Source organism: Xiphias gladius, chromosome 6 (genome assembly GCF_016859285.1).
Source record: "Xiphias gladius isolate SHS-SW01 ecotype Sanya breed wild chromosome 6, ASM1685928v1, whole genome shotgun sequence".
Taxonomy (NCBI): domain Eukaryota; kingdom Metazoa; phylum Chordata; class Actinopteri; order Istiophoriformes; family Xiphiidae; genus Xiphias; species Xiphias gladius.
Window position 1 is genome coordinate 29,543,742 of NC_053405.1, and position 15,687 is coordinate 29,559,428.

Sequence of the window (15,687 nt, forward strand, 5' to 3'; positions counted from 1 at the left end):
GTAAGGATCGTTTTCATAGACAGTAAAAAGCCAAAAAAGTTGGGAACCACTGCATTAAGACAATTCTGTGTCTTCTTACAACATCTTGTCCGGTGGCATTTATTTACAGGTTGTGTCTATGTCAAGCAAAAGTCATTCTTTCCTTCCAGTTTGTTTCAATCCCAAAAAATATATACATGCCTGAGAGGTAAAATTATGCAGTAAAACAGGGCTTCAAACAATACGTTTTTTTTCCTAGCCTGGTCCAGGAGTTTAGGGAATTTCATTCCACACTCCAAAGATACCGAAATGCATCTAGATTTTGGGGCAGTGTATATAAAACGATGCACGAGACATGTGGAATATTTCTGTTTTATTCCTGAAGGTTATGGTTTGGAGGTTAGGCAACAGGTGAGCCATTCTCAGAAGCTGGTTCGATCAGGGCCAGAGCCTCGAGTGCCCTGCCTGCAGCACCAGATTGATGCTTCCCAGCTGGGACAGAGCGGCTGCCAGAGCACTGTGGCAGCTGCCTATAAATACAAACATTACATTGACATAATTACAGAGGCTGGATATAGATGGAGTCTGCGTCAAGGGCACAGGGGCGAACCACAATGAGTGGGAGGGATGGAGGGCTGAAAAGGAAGAGAAACCCTGTCTCAAATAAACTGAGAAAGACCCACAGGGATAAAGGAAAGCTGATCAGGAATGGGGAGAAGAATCTGCTGGAAAGACAAGTGTTTTCAGGCTGCTTCTGGGGATGGATGGTGGGAAAAAAAGACATTATTGCCATTACAAGTGAAGGATTTTTGTCCTGTTTTTATCTGAACAGTCACAAATTCAAGAGATAAACTTTGGCGCTCTGTCTGTATGCTCAGTAGTCTACACGCATTAGCCACAGCATTAGAACCAGTCACTGGGGGAAAGAGGATTTTTCATCTAAACAGGTGTTTAGATGAGAAAGATATTGCAGGGCTGTGCATTGAGTCACTATCGTGTCACATCAGGAGTCAGTGACGGAGAACCACAATATGGAAATGCATTTAGATGAATCAAAGTCCACTAGAGTGGGATGGAGGTGAGCGAGCGGGGAGAGATAGAAAGAGCTGGATCCAGCACAGTAAAGCTCTCTGTCGCTTCTGAACAGAGCTCTGGTGAACCCTATTATGTTGCCCTGTAAACACAGAGGCAGAAGGAGAGAGGAGGAAGACCTCAATATGCTTCAGATGAGGTGTTGGTTGGATCTTCTATCAGCGTCTGAAACCCCCTTTCCAATGGTGTCTCATGGTTTTTGTAGCTTCTGAAACAGACGGTGCCCACTTTAAGCAGTGACTGATCCGGTGGGCGGATGTGTGAAAGTGGGCCGTCTTCTTTCATTCTTCACACAGCTACTTCCGCGTCTTTTCACAAGAACACTGAGTGCAACCCTCCGAATGCCCTTCGAGGAGAGACTGTCTGAAGGTGTGCGCTGTCGTCCTAGTTTCTACAGTTCATCACATCTCGCCCTTCTCCATGACGCAGGCTTTCGCCTCGCCCTGACGTCTGGCTACTCAGGACAGGTAGAAGTACTTTTGTCTTTAGACGTGGACAAGTGGCACGCTGTATGCCCCGGTTCATTTGAAGCATACTGGGGTCTTAAAGGGGCTGAGGGGTGAAGATAATTAAGAGAGAGAGCGCTCCCATTCGCCAGGTCCACAGCTGCTGCAGTGTTTCAGTTTGGTTTTAGGCGTTGACTGATATTAACTAAGAGCAGAATGATTCTAAAGGATAACATTTATTAGAATCTGGGTCTTATTTTCTTATTATCTGTGAAAACGAACCGTGACATCGCTAAAAAGAAGGCCGAAGCACAAGGCAATCAGACAGGTTGGAAACGAAAGAGTGAAAAAAGAAGAACGGCAAAAGTGTTACCCAAACCATCTACTGCAAACATCCATCACATCACTTCTTCCGTCGTTACTGACATAAATGTTGGTCGAAAATAGGAAAATAAGACACGAGTTATAATACTCTGAAATTATCCCTCCTTTTCAGAGTAGCATACCAGAATACCAAGTAGTTTACACTGATCGGTAATAAACACAGAGATGGTAACGGCTGTTTGAAACTCTTCTTGGCCTCTCCATTTCACACTTGCACTGGTGCAGCAGGCAGAAGGCCTGTGTCTATTTTTAGTTGTGAAAGGCCACACATCTCAGAGTCATCTCCAGGATGGCCCCGTGCCAGCCTTGAGAAAAGAGGAACCCCCGCCCCTATCATTAGTACATTTACTCAAGTGAAAAATCAAACGTTTTCATTTCACTTTTTCAACTGGGTACAGGAGGGTGGCTGCTGCTGCAGAGCGTGGGAATAACCGACCTGCGGGGGTCGGATGGTTTACACGCTGGTTTCTGTGTTCCCTCGGATATCCAGCCATATGTCTGTGTGAAACATCTCAGACTGAGCTGCCTGGATGGATGCGGGCAGGTCGGAGGACGGCTGCCAGAGGCTCCTGCGCGCTCTGCTCCGGCGGAATGAGCTCCCATTGTCTGCCCCAAGCTTTATTTTAAGTCGTGGTGGAGATCCCACAGTATCTGAATATAGCAGATAAGCCCGACCGAATTTGGGGGAATGTGTCTAGAACTCTCAGTTTTAATCAGTGAAGCTTTGGAACAAGCTGTTATGTCATGCTGTCACACTGTTGGTGTCCTTTCTGACTTTAAAGGGTTATTTCATCCAAATTACAAAGGTAATTGCTTAAGGTAATCAAACAAACAAAAAGGAATAGGTTAGAGATGAGGGGGGTTAAGATCTGAGAATAGATACCCTCATCACATAACCAGTCGACAGCAGACAAAATGCCGGAACTTCACATGTGCACATTTCACTCGTGACATAAAGCTCTGTCACACCGAGGCTATCCTCAGTTCACTGGCCCGTTAAAAGAAATCCTCCCACCTACTCTCTGTCTCGATCTACTGTATCTTAGCCTCTGTCAGTGTCTTATGTTGCCGCATCTGTGAGGGAGAACATTCCTATAGCTGAGGTCATGACGTCAGTGAACACTGACGGAGTTCGGCCCGCTCCCTCACTGTTTTCCAGCTCAGTTCAGTCGACTGAGAGACAAAACAGGCCTTTTTTTTGGTTCCCCGATTGCACATGAACCGTTCCATACACACACAGGTCAACAACTCATCCACTTCAGAGCTCTAAACCGGAGGCAGAAAACTCCAACCTGTGACTTTCCTACAGCGAAGCATTCGTCCCTATTCCGAAGTAAGCAGTGAGGTTTTTACCGACCCTCCCTGCTACCTCACTATCAAAGGCTAATATTTTCACTTAGCAGGAGGCTGTAAACATGCTCACAAGCTCTTGTGCAACAGTTTATCTCAGAGGAACTCCCCACCAGAGTGTTTAACAGCATAGTCTTCTCCAGCTCCAACACAGCACACTCATAAAACCAAGTATGTGGACAAAACTGATACCAAAACTGAGTGTTTCTCCTGAGTGTTCCTGTCAGAGGGGTCAAAAGGCCACTGAGGATTTAGGCACTCCAAAATTTGCATTTGAAACGAACACTGTGATTTTTTGAAAGGCTTTTTAAGGCTTAACCCCATCTTCCTTTGGTTAATCACATATTGAGATGATATCTTGCTTATGTATTGACTGGAGGCTGAAACAGAGCTTAGCGACACTATATCACGACTCGGTCACGATTCTTTACCAGACAAGTACATGAGGAGACTTGAGAAAACACTCACTGGACGTAGTAAAACCATTTCTCCGGTGAAATTCAATGAAGCAGTGAACTTAATCTGCTGTTTGGGAAACATCAGTCACTGGAAAACCCTCTTTTCTGAATAGATTCCCAGAGCCACAGGTGCCCAGCACTGTCCGGGGAAAAGTGGGAATTCTATCTGTGGGAAGAGGATGCCATCTACTGGGTGCAGCAGGAAACTCCTGCTGGAATCCAGTCCTTGAACGCCTCATCACAGAACAGTATCGGTAAAAGAGCGATGTTACTGAACTCTTTGTCAGTTAGGAAGTTAGTTCAGTTGAAATTGCACCTTTCCTACAGTTTTCACTTTCATTGACTAATTTCTCTCGCCTTGAGAAGTTAGGGAGGAGGGTTGGGAGGCTTTTAGGGTGAGGAAGGAGTGAAATGAGGGAACACAGGCATAGAGAGAGGGAGAGGATGGAGGAGGGGAGATATGGCTGGCTGCTGTCCCAGCTAAACAAGTTCATTTTGCTCCCGGTCACAAATCATGGAAAGATTTTTTTTTTCAAATCAGTATATTTTTATTTTTGCAGTTGTATAAAGAAAGATTACAATGTAAATATCCAAATGAATGTATTTGAATATTTTTTAATGGCATTTAACTGGAGTCCCAGCCTTTGTTTTGGTAGATAAGTCAGTATATATACGATCTTATACAAGGCAACCTTATCAGAATTCATTGCTAGTTCACATTCTTTAGTCCACAGCTGAAGGTGTGGGAGCGTTGCTTTAGGTACCAGGGAGTAAACCTCTCTGTGGATCACAGTGTACAGTGTTACAGGTTATTGTCCGAAGAGCTGATGCACACACCTCATTAACACATTGTTGTGCAGCTCTGCCCATCCGACTAGCCGATTAGTTATGATCCAGCACAAGCAAAACGGGACTCTTTGTTTACCCCCATCAAGAAAAAAAATGAATGAAGGAAAGAAAAAAAAAAAATAGTGTGTAGACAGCAGCAGTGCTGAAAACTGAAGTGTTTCTATTCTGTCAGGACATTCCCTAGCCCCTTATCCTAACCCTAACCTAAACCTGATTCTAACCTGAACCATGAAACGCAGGCACACACACACAAAGTGTGTGTATGTGTAAGTGATTCAGGTGAATAGCCAGTGTCTAGTCTGGTTCTAGCCCCAATAACCAAACTGGTTTCACAAAAACAAGGTACAGTGAGTGAGTGTGTTGCAACATGTCTCCAAGTAAGGACATGGAGGTTCACACACACACAAAGGCCATTTGGTCGGTGTGTGTGTGTGTGTGTGTGTGTGTGTGTGTGTGTGTGTGTGTGTGTGTGTGTGTGTGTGTGTGTGTGTGTGTCTGTGTGTGTGTGTGTGTGTTGTAGGTGAGTTTAGAATTTCACCAGCAGATTAAATGAGCAGCCAAGGTTGATTGAATACAGTCTATCAGGCCTGTGTGGAAAGCTGGGTTTCCACTCTTGTTACAAAAACATCGTGATTCTCTAAATGTGAGCCTCTCCGATCTGCTCGTTTTTGTGTGAACAGATGACATCAAATATTTTTGAAGTCAGATTTGCATGTGTCTCATATCTCAAACAGATCTGGTATCTGGGTAGGTGATCTGTTTTCACAGCCAGATCCGATTTTCACAGACTCTGCAGAAATGTAGGGTGAAGGTTCTGAAGAACAAGAGTCTACAGCCATGCTAACAGATCTGTGAGACTGTACTGAGACTAAATGCTAGCATCAGCGCGCTAACATGCTCACAATGACAACATTGTGAACATGCTGATGATTAATGAGAGTATAAGTGAAAAGTAACCAGCCTCCTCATGTGAACAGCCTTTGATAAACAGGATACATGTGTATTTAATGATGAGATTCTTGTATACAAATAAAAAGTTTTCTCTACAGACAAAGACGTTTCCTTGTTAATAATGTAAAAAGGCACCAGACTACATAGTTTCTCAGCATGAAGATCTAAACTGGATTTCTAAGCCCCTCTCTATGTTGAAAGGAATAAAATACTGAACCTGCTATTTATTTTGTTGGCCTAAAAGTAGTCAGATTTGTGTGAATACTGGCAGACTGGAATCAGCCTAAACGAATATAACTAATATAATTTACCTTAACTGGCCTTGAAATAGCAGAAATACTCCTTTCAAAGCCCACCCATAATGCCAGGAATAACGTTCTGTTTTGGGAAATACTAAATCGATTTACTTTAACTCGTGTTTTTGGCCTAAAGGCAATTTTAAGAATGTATTTTGATTCAGAATCAGGGCTAAAAAACTCAGCATGTAAAAATTGTGTGTAATTATAAAATGTAAACTCATTGGAGGGCATGACATCAGGGTTCTCAGTGATTAGCCCTGATTGTAATATATTGCCGCAACAAATGATTGTTTTCATTTCTGGTTAAAGTTTTGATTTTTTTTTCAATAAATAGCGTATTCCATGTTGCTTGTTTTGTCTGACCAAGTCTAAACCCAAAGCAGTTCGCTAAAAGCAGCGAGTCCTCAGGCTGAGAAGCTGGAACCATTTTTCCGTCAATTGACTAACCATTTTAGCTCTAAATACATTCCCCACTTAGAGCATCTTCTGGCAAATGTCAACGTCAATGAAACTAGTCCCCAGTTTTCTGTAGGTCCCCTGGGACTCCCTAAAGTACCAGTGGAGGTTCCCGGACCCTCCCATGAGCTCAGGTACTGCAGTCCTGGATGCAGCACCTGAGCTCATGGAAGGGTTCTGATGGCAGCTATTGCGGGAATGGTTCACAGAAATGCTGGTGGCTGATACTGACAGGCATTACAAACACAGGGTAAACCAGCAATTGCCCTGCAGCTGGTGTTATTTTCATCCATGTGTGTGTGTGTTCGTGGTCCTCAGTGAGTAAGGAATATCCTACTACATCCAAGAATTCCTCCTCTACAAAGTATGTGTTTTCACGTTGAGAATAGCGGAGCAGCAAAGTGCAGCAGTGCTGATGAGGCTGAAAGTGAAAGCACTGTGGTCAGAGGATAGAAGGAGAAGAGAGATACTGAACCACTGTGAGGGCAAACCGATGTTTACCCTCCAGTTCTCTCTGACCCACATTCCCAGTTAAAAGCCAATAGGCTTTTCATTTCCTCCTCTCCATTACCACTGGGTAAACACAAACCAAGCGAGGAATTTCCTGTTATTCCATACGGAGACAGTTAGCATTCGCTAACATAGCAGATTGCTTGTGTTTCAGCTAAGACGTCCAGAAATGGCTGCTGTGTTTGCACAGCATTCATTTCACACTACACAGCTGTATCCTTGAAATGTAGCTGAGTGTAATTCACTGCACATTGTGGCTGTCTGGGAGGGATGGAGTTGTTACTGCAGGTTGTGTTTAAGCCCTTTCCAAGGCCTCGTCTGCTTCAAAGTCTGTCAGAGAACAGGAACTCTACATATCCTGTCTTATTATATGTAAAACTAAGAGGACGATTGCTCATTTAAAGGATAATTCTGGTTTATTACAAAGTGGGTGTTATTCCTGTTGTTTTGCCAACCATTTCTGTTTACTATGGTAACACAGTACCCATCAAAGAAATAGCAGAGAACTGGGAACATAGTGACTATGCCACAAAGCTGTGGCTACCATTATGGACACCTAGGTCATGTCCTCAGTATTCTTCATGGTTCGTTGGCGATTTCAATGACCTTGGCGGAGTTTACATTCTGCTTCACTAATTGCAGACAAGTTACACATTGTGGGTTTCTTCAGGCTGATCCAGATGTTCTTCTGTCAGTCTATCTTTAAAGGAAGCTGTTTTGGCAAAACAAATTTAAGTTAAGATAAATAGCACAAGCTTAATTTTCAGGGCCCCTAGAGTTCTGGGGCCGGGCAGTTGGTAGCTTTGTCTGGTTGGTAATTCAGCCTCAGTGGTTGGTGAAAGCTGAACCAGTCTGTAAACTGTGATGGACGTTTACGACAGACAGTCCAGGCAATCATACTAATGTTTGTTTGACTGAACTGGAGGTCTGTTTTCGAACCTGTCTGATAATTAGATATGAAAATAAGAGACAATTTGATCTTTTAAATGTGCAACACACAACCTTTCTAGTACAGTTATCATGCAGTACTCAACTCAAAATCTTTCATGTCTCCTTTAGACTTGAGCTCTACTGGTCCAATTGTCTTCAGCCTGTCGTCAATAACAAATCAAGCAGCAGTCCATTCTCATTTAACTGAAATGTTTATTCTAGTAAACAGTACAGACCACGTAGAGAGGATCACTGTTCAAAATAAACCAGCATCTGTTCTCTCAGCTATTAGTGTAACTGTAGGCAATCTTCCAAATGGTTGCTTATCAAGGTTACTTTTTCTTCTCCGTCTTCACTTTGTATGGGACAAATATAATACACATGATACTATACAGACAGTATACACGTTGTATGCATTTCAATAAAGACAGCTCAGATTATTTCACCTTCATGTGAGGAAGGACAGTTTAGGAAGGCAGAAAAGAAATCCAACACACCAGAGAAGAAAAAAAAAAGTGAATGAAGAATGAAACAAGTCCCTTCAAAATCAGCTAAGGCTGCTTACTATTAAGCATCAGCATATCAGTGAAGACAGAATTCAAAGGCTTTACACATTAATGTAATTTTCCACCATTTCTATAGCGAAATAAAATGAACATTAAAACTAAGGAATTATTAAGTTGTAAATCTTGATATTTTTCAACTCTCACTTTATAAATGCCTTTCTTCTTTTTTTTTAAATAGTAACATTGCTGCTAATTTAAAAATATGGAGTATTGAACACTGTATTACCACTTTCTTTTTCAGACAAAAACCCTTTTGGAATGAAAGGCTTGTAGATTCTGCAGCTAATGGAAAGAACTCAAAACATGGACTTCCTCTACAGAGTCGGGATAGAGAAGCGGGTGGTTGCAGGTGCATAAATAAACATATTAAAAGCATACACTACATCTCAAAAACATCAGACTGGTTTCACAGGCTATACAAAACAACAATAAAAATAAACATTATCTATTGCACAACGGAGGTATCAGATGAGAAATACATATCAATGATGGTACTGGTATGGAACTCACCAATCTAAGCAGCACACAGCAGGCAGGCTGAGTTCAGGGGGGGGTGCAGAAACACACGCAGAACAGATGGAGGGTCACAGGTCCCACTAGGGCTGGCTATCAAGAATGAATACATTTTGTAACTGATCGAAATGTGTCTGTAGGAGCGAGTGTTGAAAACTGTCAAGCACCAAAATTTGGCATGAAATATATGGTTGGATTCATATTATTATGACTAACTCTTTGATCGAATACTTCCTGATTTCATCTTAGAGAATTTAGACAAATTTCCATTTGTGCATTGTAATCAAAAATGATCAGAAAGTTCCAAATGATACCCAGCAGTGGTAGTCAGTGAGCTTCTTGGAATGAGCACAGCTTTTCTATTCAAGCATTCAGTGAATTCTTGAACTTTGAAGTTTGACATAAAAAGCTTTTTTCCTGAGCTATCAACTGTCACAATTGGTTGAAGCTCCAGAGAAGACAGCTAGTCATTTGGCTTCTGGGAGGTACTAAAGGGAGAAAGACTACTTTCACATTTTCAGCGAAGCCCTCCGCATCCTGGAGGTTGCTATTTATACTGTGTGAAAATAATACATCTGGGCCTGTTGATAGATTTAGAAATAACTAAGACCATAGAATGTCACAGTTGGACTATGGAGCAGATCTATTAAAATGAAATAGAAATTAACAAGAGTTGCCCAAACCTCCTCCCAGAGCAGAAGGTACCATTGCAGCCTGTGACACACACATCTGTTCAACATGATAGCTTTCTGTTTCCATGTGTTTCCAAGGGTTTGCTTCCAAAACACAGCTGAGCCATTTGGCTGTGATTAAAAGACCAGACACACACTAAGACCAGATTTAAATGGACACTTTTGAATATTAGTCTTCTTATTTTTGCTGCACAAGATGCCTGTCACATTGTTGTGAAAAAGTTGCTGGCACTTTACTAAACTGAAAAATATTTTGTTTACAATGGCATTCCATATTAAACTAATGGTTTACAGTTGGGAACAAACTAGCCTGTTAGCTGGCAGCTAGCTGCACATAATGTAATGTAACACTAATGTTACATTAACAACTGAGCCTTTAGAAAACGTTAACTGCATATTTGTGACCTGTTTTTTTGGGGGGGGTTTTTTGGGTTAAGATTCATGTTCTGAGTAGGAACCAAACAAAAACAGGAGAGGCGGTTTGGAGAGAGAAGAAAAAAACAGACAACAAAAACGCACCCTTTGGTTTCAATGAGGAATGAAAAGGGATAATGATATATTAGCAAAGTTCCTCATACAGTATCATTTTCACAACAGTGTGACAGGAGCATGGTAAAGATTTGAAAATGCCAATGCGTTTTATGACTCAGAGGTAGAAGTTCTTCAGAAGGTTTTAGCCGTGTACAGCTTAGAGAGAGAAGCTCATTATGTACCAGGGACACTCCTACAGAAACACAGTTTGTAACAGCGACAGCAAAGTAAATATTCATGATATGTAAACAAGACAAAAAAAATGGCAGGGAGAGGCAGTTTACATTTTCATCTGGTAGAATCAGCGACTGCACATCAACTTTAACTCAAGCATTTCTGTCCAATTTGCGTGAATTCACATTACAAGCATTGATAACGTTTTTGTCCCAGACAGGCAGTTCCACACGTGTAATAACAATGGAAAAAATTGTTGTTCTACATTCCAGTCATGCTATAGACCTCCTCAGTACCGTCATCTTTTTCAGCGTGGTGACTGCAGGAGCAAATATAACTAAATAACATGCGGCCATCTCGTCGTACCAGTCAGTGCAAAGTCGTCTTCAGAGTCTGCTGTGACCCAAAACCAAGACAAAGTTCATACACTATCCTAGTAGATACAAATTATTTTTCATCACAATGTGCTTGTCAAATTATAGGATTAAAAAGTATTTTGTTTGTCGTGAAGTTATACAGAAGATACAGCTTGTTAGCATTTTACAGACACTTAGCCCTGATCCAGGACCATCATATCGTGTCTCACAGTCCTGGATGAATATTTGATGGAACCTATACATTTTGGCAAATTAGGTGTTAATAAAATTGGTTAGGGGACTAATGTGGAAAACATACACTCCCCTTATTATGGGCGAAAGAACAAATCAGGGAGGTGCAGAATAAGGAAAACATTTGACTGCGACAGAGGTTTCAATACAAACAATGCAGAATCAAATCATCACTGGTGGATGGAAACTACTGTGTATTACGGAAAGACTATTGATTAAAATGGTAGTCTAATTTTTATATATTCAGCCACCAATGGCATGCTGAGCCCACTTGAGTTGAGTATACTCCTGCTGGTGAACAAAGAAATCCTGCGTTATCTTTGATTTTGCAAAATCGCTTTTCTGTTCCTTTCTGCCTTGGAAGTTGTTGAGAGGAGTTTGTTTTTTCAAAATTCTTCCTGTAACAAATTGAATGAATGTAAGAGTAACTGAAATGTTCAAGTTCCATCAGAAGACATCCAGCACTGTACTGCACTGACTACCAAGTTATGGTAATGACTCAAAAATTCAGTATGTCATCCCTTAAAGTATTGTTCAGGAGAACATGTGTGCTCTGAGCAGAATCCAACTGCAGGACATGTATGAGGCAAAACACTGATTAAGTGTATGATTGGTCATGGACACACACAGAATACAGATTCACATACTGTATGTAAAACACATGGCGACATTTGAAACTAACACAGAGGGGCTCTGAGGGAAACAGAAAGTCTTCTGAACATTTAGTTCAGCAAAAATGTTTTGTTTTAAAGTCGAGATGAAATCAAACTCCAAAACTGAGTTCATTCTGTCTCACTCAGACATCAGTCACCGCTTCAAGTAAAGAGACAACTCATTGAAAAACAAGGTGAGTGGTTAAGTCCACAATGGAACATCAAACTATGACACATCAGAATAGCACTTTTTCAAATATTTCTAGTTTCCAGCCTAAATACACCTGATTTCAGCAAGTTCCAAACCTTTCCAAACATTCTGCAGCTTGAGCTTGCTGGTCTGTACAGCACTGGAGTGACTAAACTGAATTACTGAAATAGAAATTACAGCAAAAAACAACTACATGAAGTCTGATGTTCTTTCAAAACAAAAACATGTCAAAATAATATTAATAATAATAATAATAATAAAAAGCTCACGACATAAAAATTGTGTTAAAATCCTCGCTCTCTAAAAAGAAAACAGGTCAAATGTAGAAAAAATAATTCCCTCATCTTGCTTTTCATCTGTTGGATGTGGTGTGACATCACAGCATCAGGATCAGAGTACAGCTGTTGAGAAGAGGCATAGTTAGCTCTGTTTATCTATATACACTGGACAGCGGGAGAGAGAGTACTGGAGGTCATCACAGAAAACTCTCCACGGAACAATCCCACACTCGTGACAAAGAAAATATAGCTGTACAATTTGTTATTGTCACTCCAAAGGATATGTTGACATTTGAAACTCTTATTTTCATTTCCCGGGTACCTGTCACATTAGAGGGAACCAGTGTAATGGATATTTATCAGTTTTTTTTTAAGCAGCTGAAAAGCTGTTGTTTTTTTCTTTCCTCCCATAATGGGACAAGAGTGAAATGTGAACATATCAGACTAATGTTAAAAGTTATTTCTTCACACAGGAGGAGTCAATGAGCCAGGATGAGGGGAGTGTCTCTCCTGTGTAAGTATCTCAAAGCTGAAAGAGAAAAGCAGATGCTATGGACCAGGGGACAGATTGACCCACTAGGGGTTCTCAGGGCAAAAAGCGGGCCCTAATGACCCTCTGGTGTTGTGTAAAATTAAAAAGAAAACTTAATATTAAGGGAAATATGCTTCATTTCAACCAGAGTCAGATCAGGAGATCAATATCAATTTCATTTCTCTACATCCAGGATAGCGTGTAGCCTATTGAAGCACAAAGCAGAGGGAAACAGTTAGCCAGGCAGCAGAAGTGAAAAAAGCACAACTAATATCGACCCTCTCACTTCTCATCTGAGTCTGGATTAGTGACAGTATTTCCTGAAGAAAAAAACATGGGAGAGCACATTGAAGTGACTTGAAAATTCTCAATCCTAAGGAGTGAAAATCCAATATCATGTATATGTCTCTGTATTAACAAATAGTTATGTAACATATCATTCTGTATCGTTTTCTACCAGCAAAACACCTCAACACTGAATACTTACTGACAGTCTATATCAGTAGCCCAATGATATTTCTATGTCACACCTATACATCAGGGGAAAAAATCTTGTTAAGAAATACCTTGGCAGTTTGAACTGTGGTGTTATTTTTCTTCACTGCTGCTTTTTACGATGGAAGAAAAAAAGTCTGTATCTGCTCTTTTGCCAGTGATAGCAATAGTTTTGTTAGCCTGCCATTATTAACCATTTTCCATGATTATGAGTGAAGTTGGAGAAGAAAAACAACACGCTGAAATGCAAACTGTCAAGGTGATCTGTCAGGAATGGTCAACTCAGTCCAGTGAATGGATCCATCACATTACTGTCCAGCCACTATAGTCACTATAGTCACTATAGTCATAACCACTATAGTGCATATACACAGTGTATCCATTTGTTTCCATCATGCCCCTCTTGCTTCCTCCTCTCCTTCTGTCTCCTCATGTCAGCAGGAGTTTTGTGGTGATGAGTTCTCAGCTCACAATTTTGTCATCCTGTTTATTAATGTACAGTCAGTGGCCAGACTTGCCTGGAAGTTATTTCTGTATCTTTCTGCTCCATTCACTGAGTCACTGAGTGTGGGAAAACGCAAATAGTGAAGGTGCATATGTCAGTCATCTAGATGTCAGTCACGCTTGTCTGCACATTAGCCTTCCTATACAAGGTAATTTGTGTGTGTATTTGTGTGTGGTGGGGGTTCCCGGTCATGCGTTGGACATTTCAGCCTTGCTGAGGGCGATGGCCAGCTCCAGGTCTTCCTGCTCCTGCTGTCTCAGCCTCTTCAGCCGCTCGCGCTCTGCTCGCTCACTTTCCCGCTTGGCCCACTCCAACTGCTGAGCCTCATTCCCAAACTAGAGAGAGAGAAAGACAGAGAGACATGGAATCTGTACCATTGCAAGTGATGTCTTCTTTGGATTTTTAAACATAAGTCTTTGTTACGTGAATTTCTGTTATGGCTTTATTCAAATAAAATGTCACCTGCAACGTGAGGAGGAGCACAAAGCCTCCTTTTCTTCTTACCGCAACAGTAACGATGATGGAGCACAGTGGTGAGTTGGAAAATGATAATATCAAGTGTTGGATTTTTCAACTTAATTTTCAGTTGAATGACTGTTTATAGAGCTAGACTGATATATAGGCAGATATCAGTTCAGATATATCAAATTCTATCAGCGTATGCACTGAGCAGCCACTTTATTAGGTAGAATATTAGAAACACATTTCAGTATAATGCACTCAAGCACAACATCACCATTAAATATTATCTCATATAGTTAAGTAATAAACATATAGCTGAATTAATGCCTCCCAGAAAGATTTAACAAAAATAGTCCATTGTAAGATTCCTTAAGGTAGAATACGTGGTCAAATATTGTTATTCGTATTGACCTTAAGGTCAGTAAAAACAAAAGTTAAAAGCAATATCACTGTCACTGATATTTTCACCTGGAAAAGCAGGGAAGTGAGACATAATCCTGTAAAACAAATGCAACATTCTTCCTTCATTCATGTTAGAAATTGAGTTTCTTTTTAGTTACAAACGATCTTGCTCATAAGTAGGACATTTTTGTAATCCACAAAGTGAACGTCATTTCCTTTTTCACCAACACATGATGTAAGATCTATCAAAACAAATGCTTCAACATACATCTGAAATGCCTTTACAGACATTAACTAAAATTATTTTGACAATATTACCAAATTGTCATTTTATGTGAATTTCATTGTGTGTTCAATCTCTTACCTTAACTTTGTCAGGTCCTGTCAGAGAGGTGAATTACAGAACAGAGAAGTTATAAGCCAGAAATCCCTGAATTCAGTGGATCTAGGCTAGTTTACAGGACATCACACCACACCACACATACACCATAAAGGGATAAGATGCAGAGTTCTTTTCAGTCCTCTTACAGACACTGTCTTTACCATTGTCTTTAGCTACTTTTTAGTGCTTTATACTGAGAGCAAGTGATTCTACTTGCTTGAAACGACAGGCTAGTTAGTGGTCATTAAAGTAAATCATGAATTCTTACAATAACAACAAGCTACTGAAGTTGAAGTATACACCTGTTGCCAATAAGGGCCACAGGTGAGACAAATGGACAGGTGAAACAGAACTGGCAGTGGATCCCTTCAAGCAGACACAAACAACACAGAGAACCAAAGGAAAGCAGCTGAACATGACTTCTACAACAAGAGTGAAAGATGGGTAAAGCCATTGTGATGGGAGTGGATGATACTATCAAGTAGCGGTATAAATCAAGAGTGTATGCACAAATGAGAAATCCTATCTAATCCTTAGACTAGATAAGATTTAGTGAAATTGCTGCTTCATCGTAAGTATTTAAAGATAAATAACATACAGTGGGCTTAATATTTGACTGTTAAGTTGGGCTACTTCAGTAGCAAATTGGATGAACAGAAGTTTGAAAAAAATCAACTGTTATACTGGGAAAATAAGGCATGGACAAATAAAAAACTAGACTGGAACTATCCTAGCTGGGACAAGTAGGAGTCCTTACAGTCTGTTATTCCTAGAGTATCATACAGTCCAATTCTTATTTAAAAACCTCTCCACCTGAGACAAAGCCTAAATCTAAATTTGAAAGTGCCAAAAAAGCTACATTCTCTTTAATTCCAGTAAGTTAAAGAATTTTAAAGAGTAAATTAAAATCAAGTCTGTTTTGGATTTTGTCCCCCATCACTTCCATTGTAAGCCCAGTAGGAAGGAATATTTTTATTTT

The 15,687-nt window shown here is 40.6% G+C and overlaps 1 protein-coding gene across 8 annotated transcripts in view; it reads right to left on the reverse strand.

The window, feature by feature from the left end:
* Positions 1–7,895: 7,895 nt before the first annotated feature.
* Positions 7,896–15,687, reverse strand: part of LOC120790467 (epidermal growth factor receptor substrate 15-like 1) — an 82,652-nt gene continuing 74,860 nt past the window's right edge. For 7 of the 8 annotated variants that reach the window (XM_040127996.1, XM_040127994.1, XM_040128000.1 and 4 more), the window contains one exon: positions 7,896–13,797. In XM_040127996.1, the coding sequence (XP_039983930.1) occupies positions 13,651–13,797 (147 nt within the window). In that variant the 3' untranslated portion in view covers positions 7,896–13,650. The remainder of the gene's footprint in view (positions 13,798–15,687) is intronic. The other variant, XM_040128001.1, reaches the window with a different exon arrangement.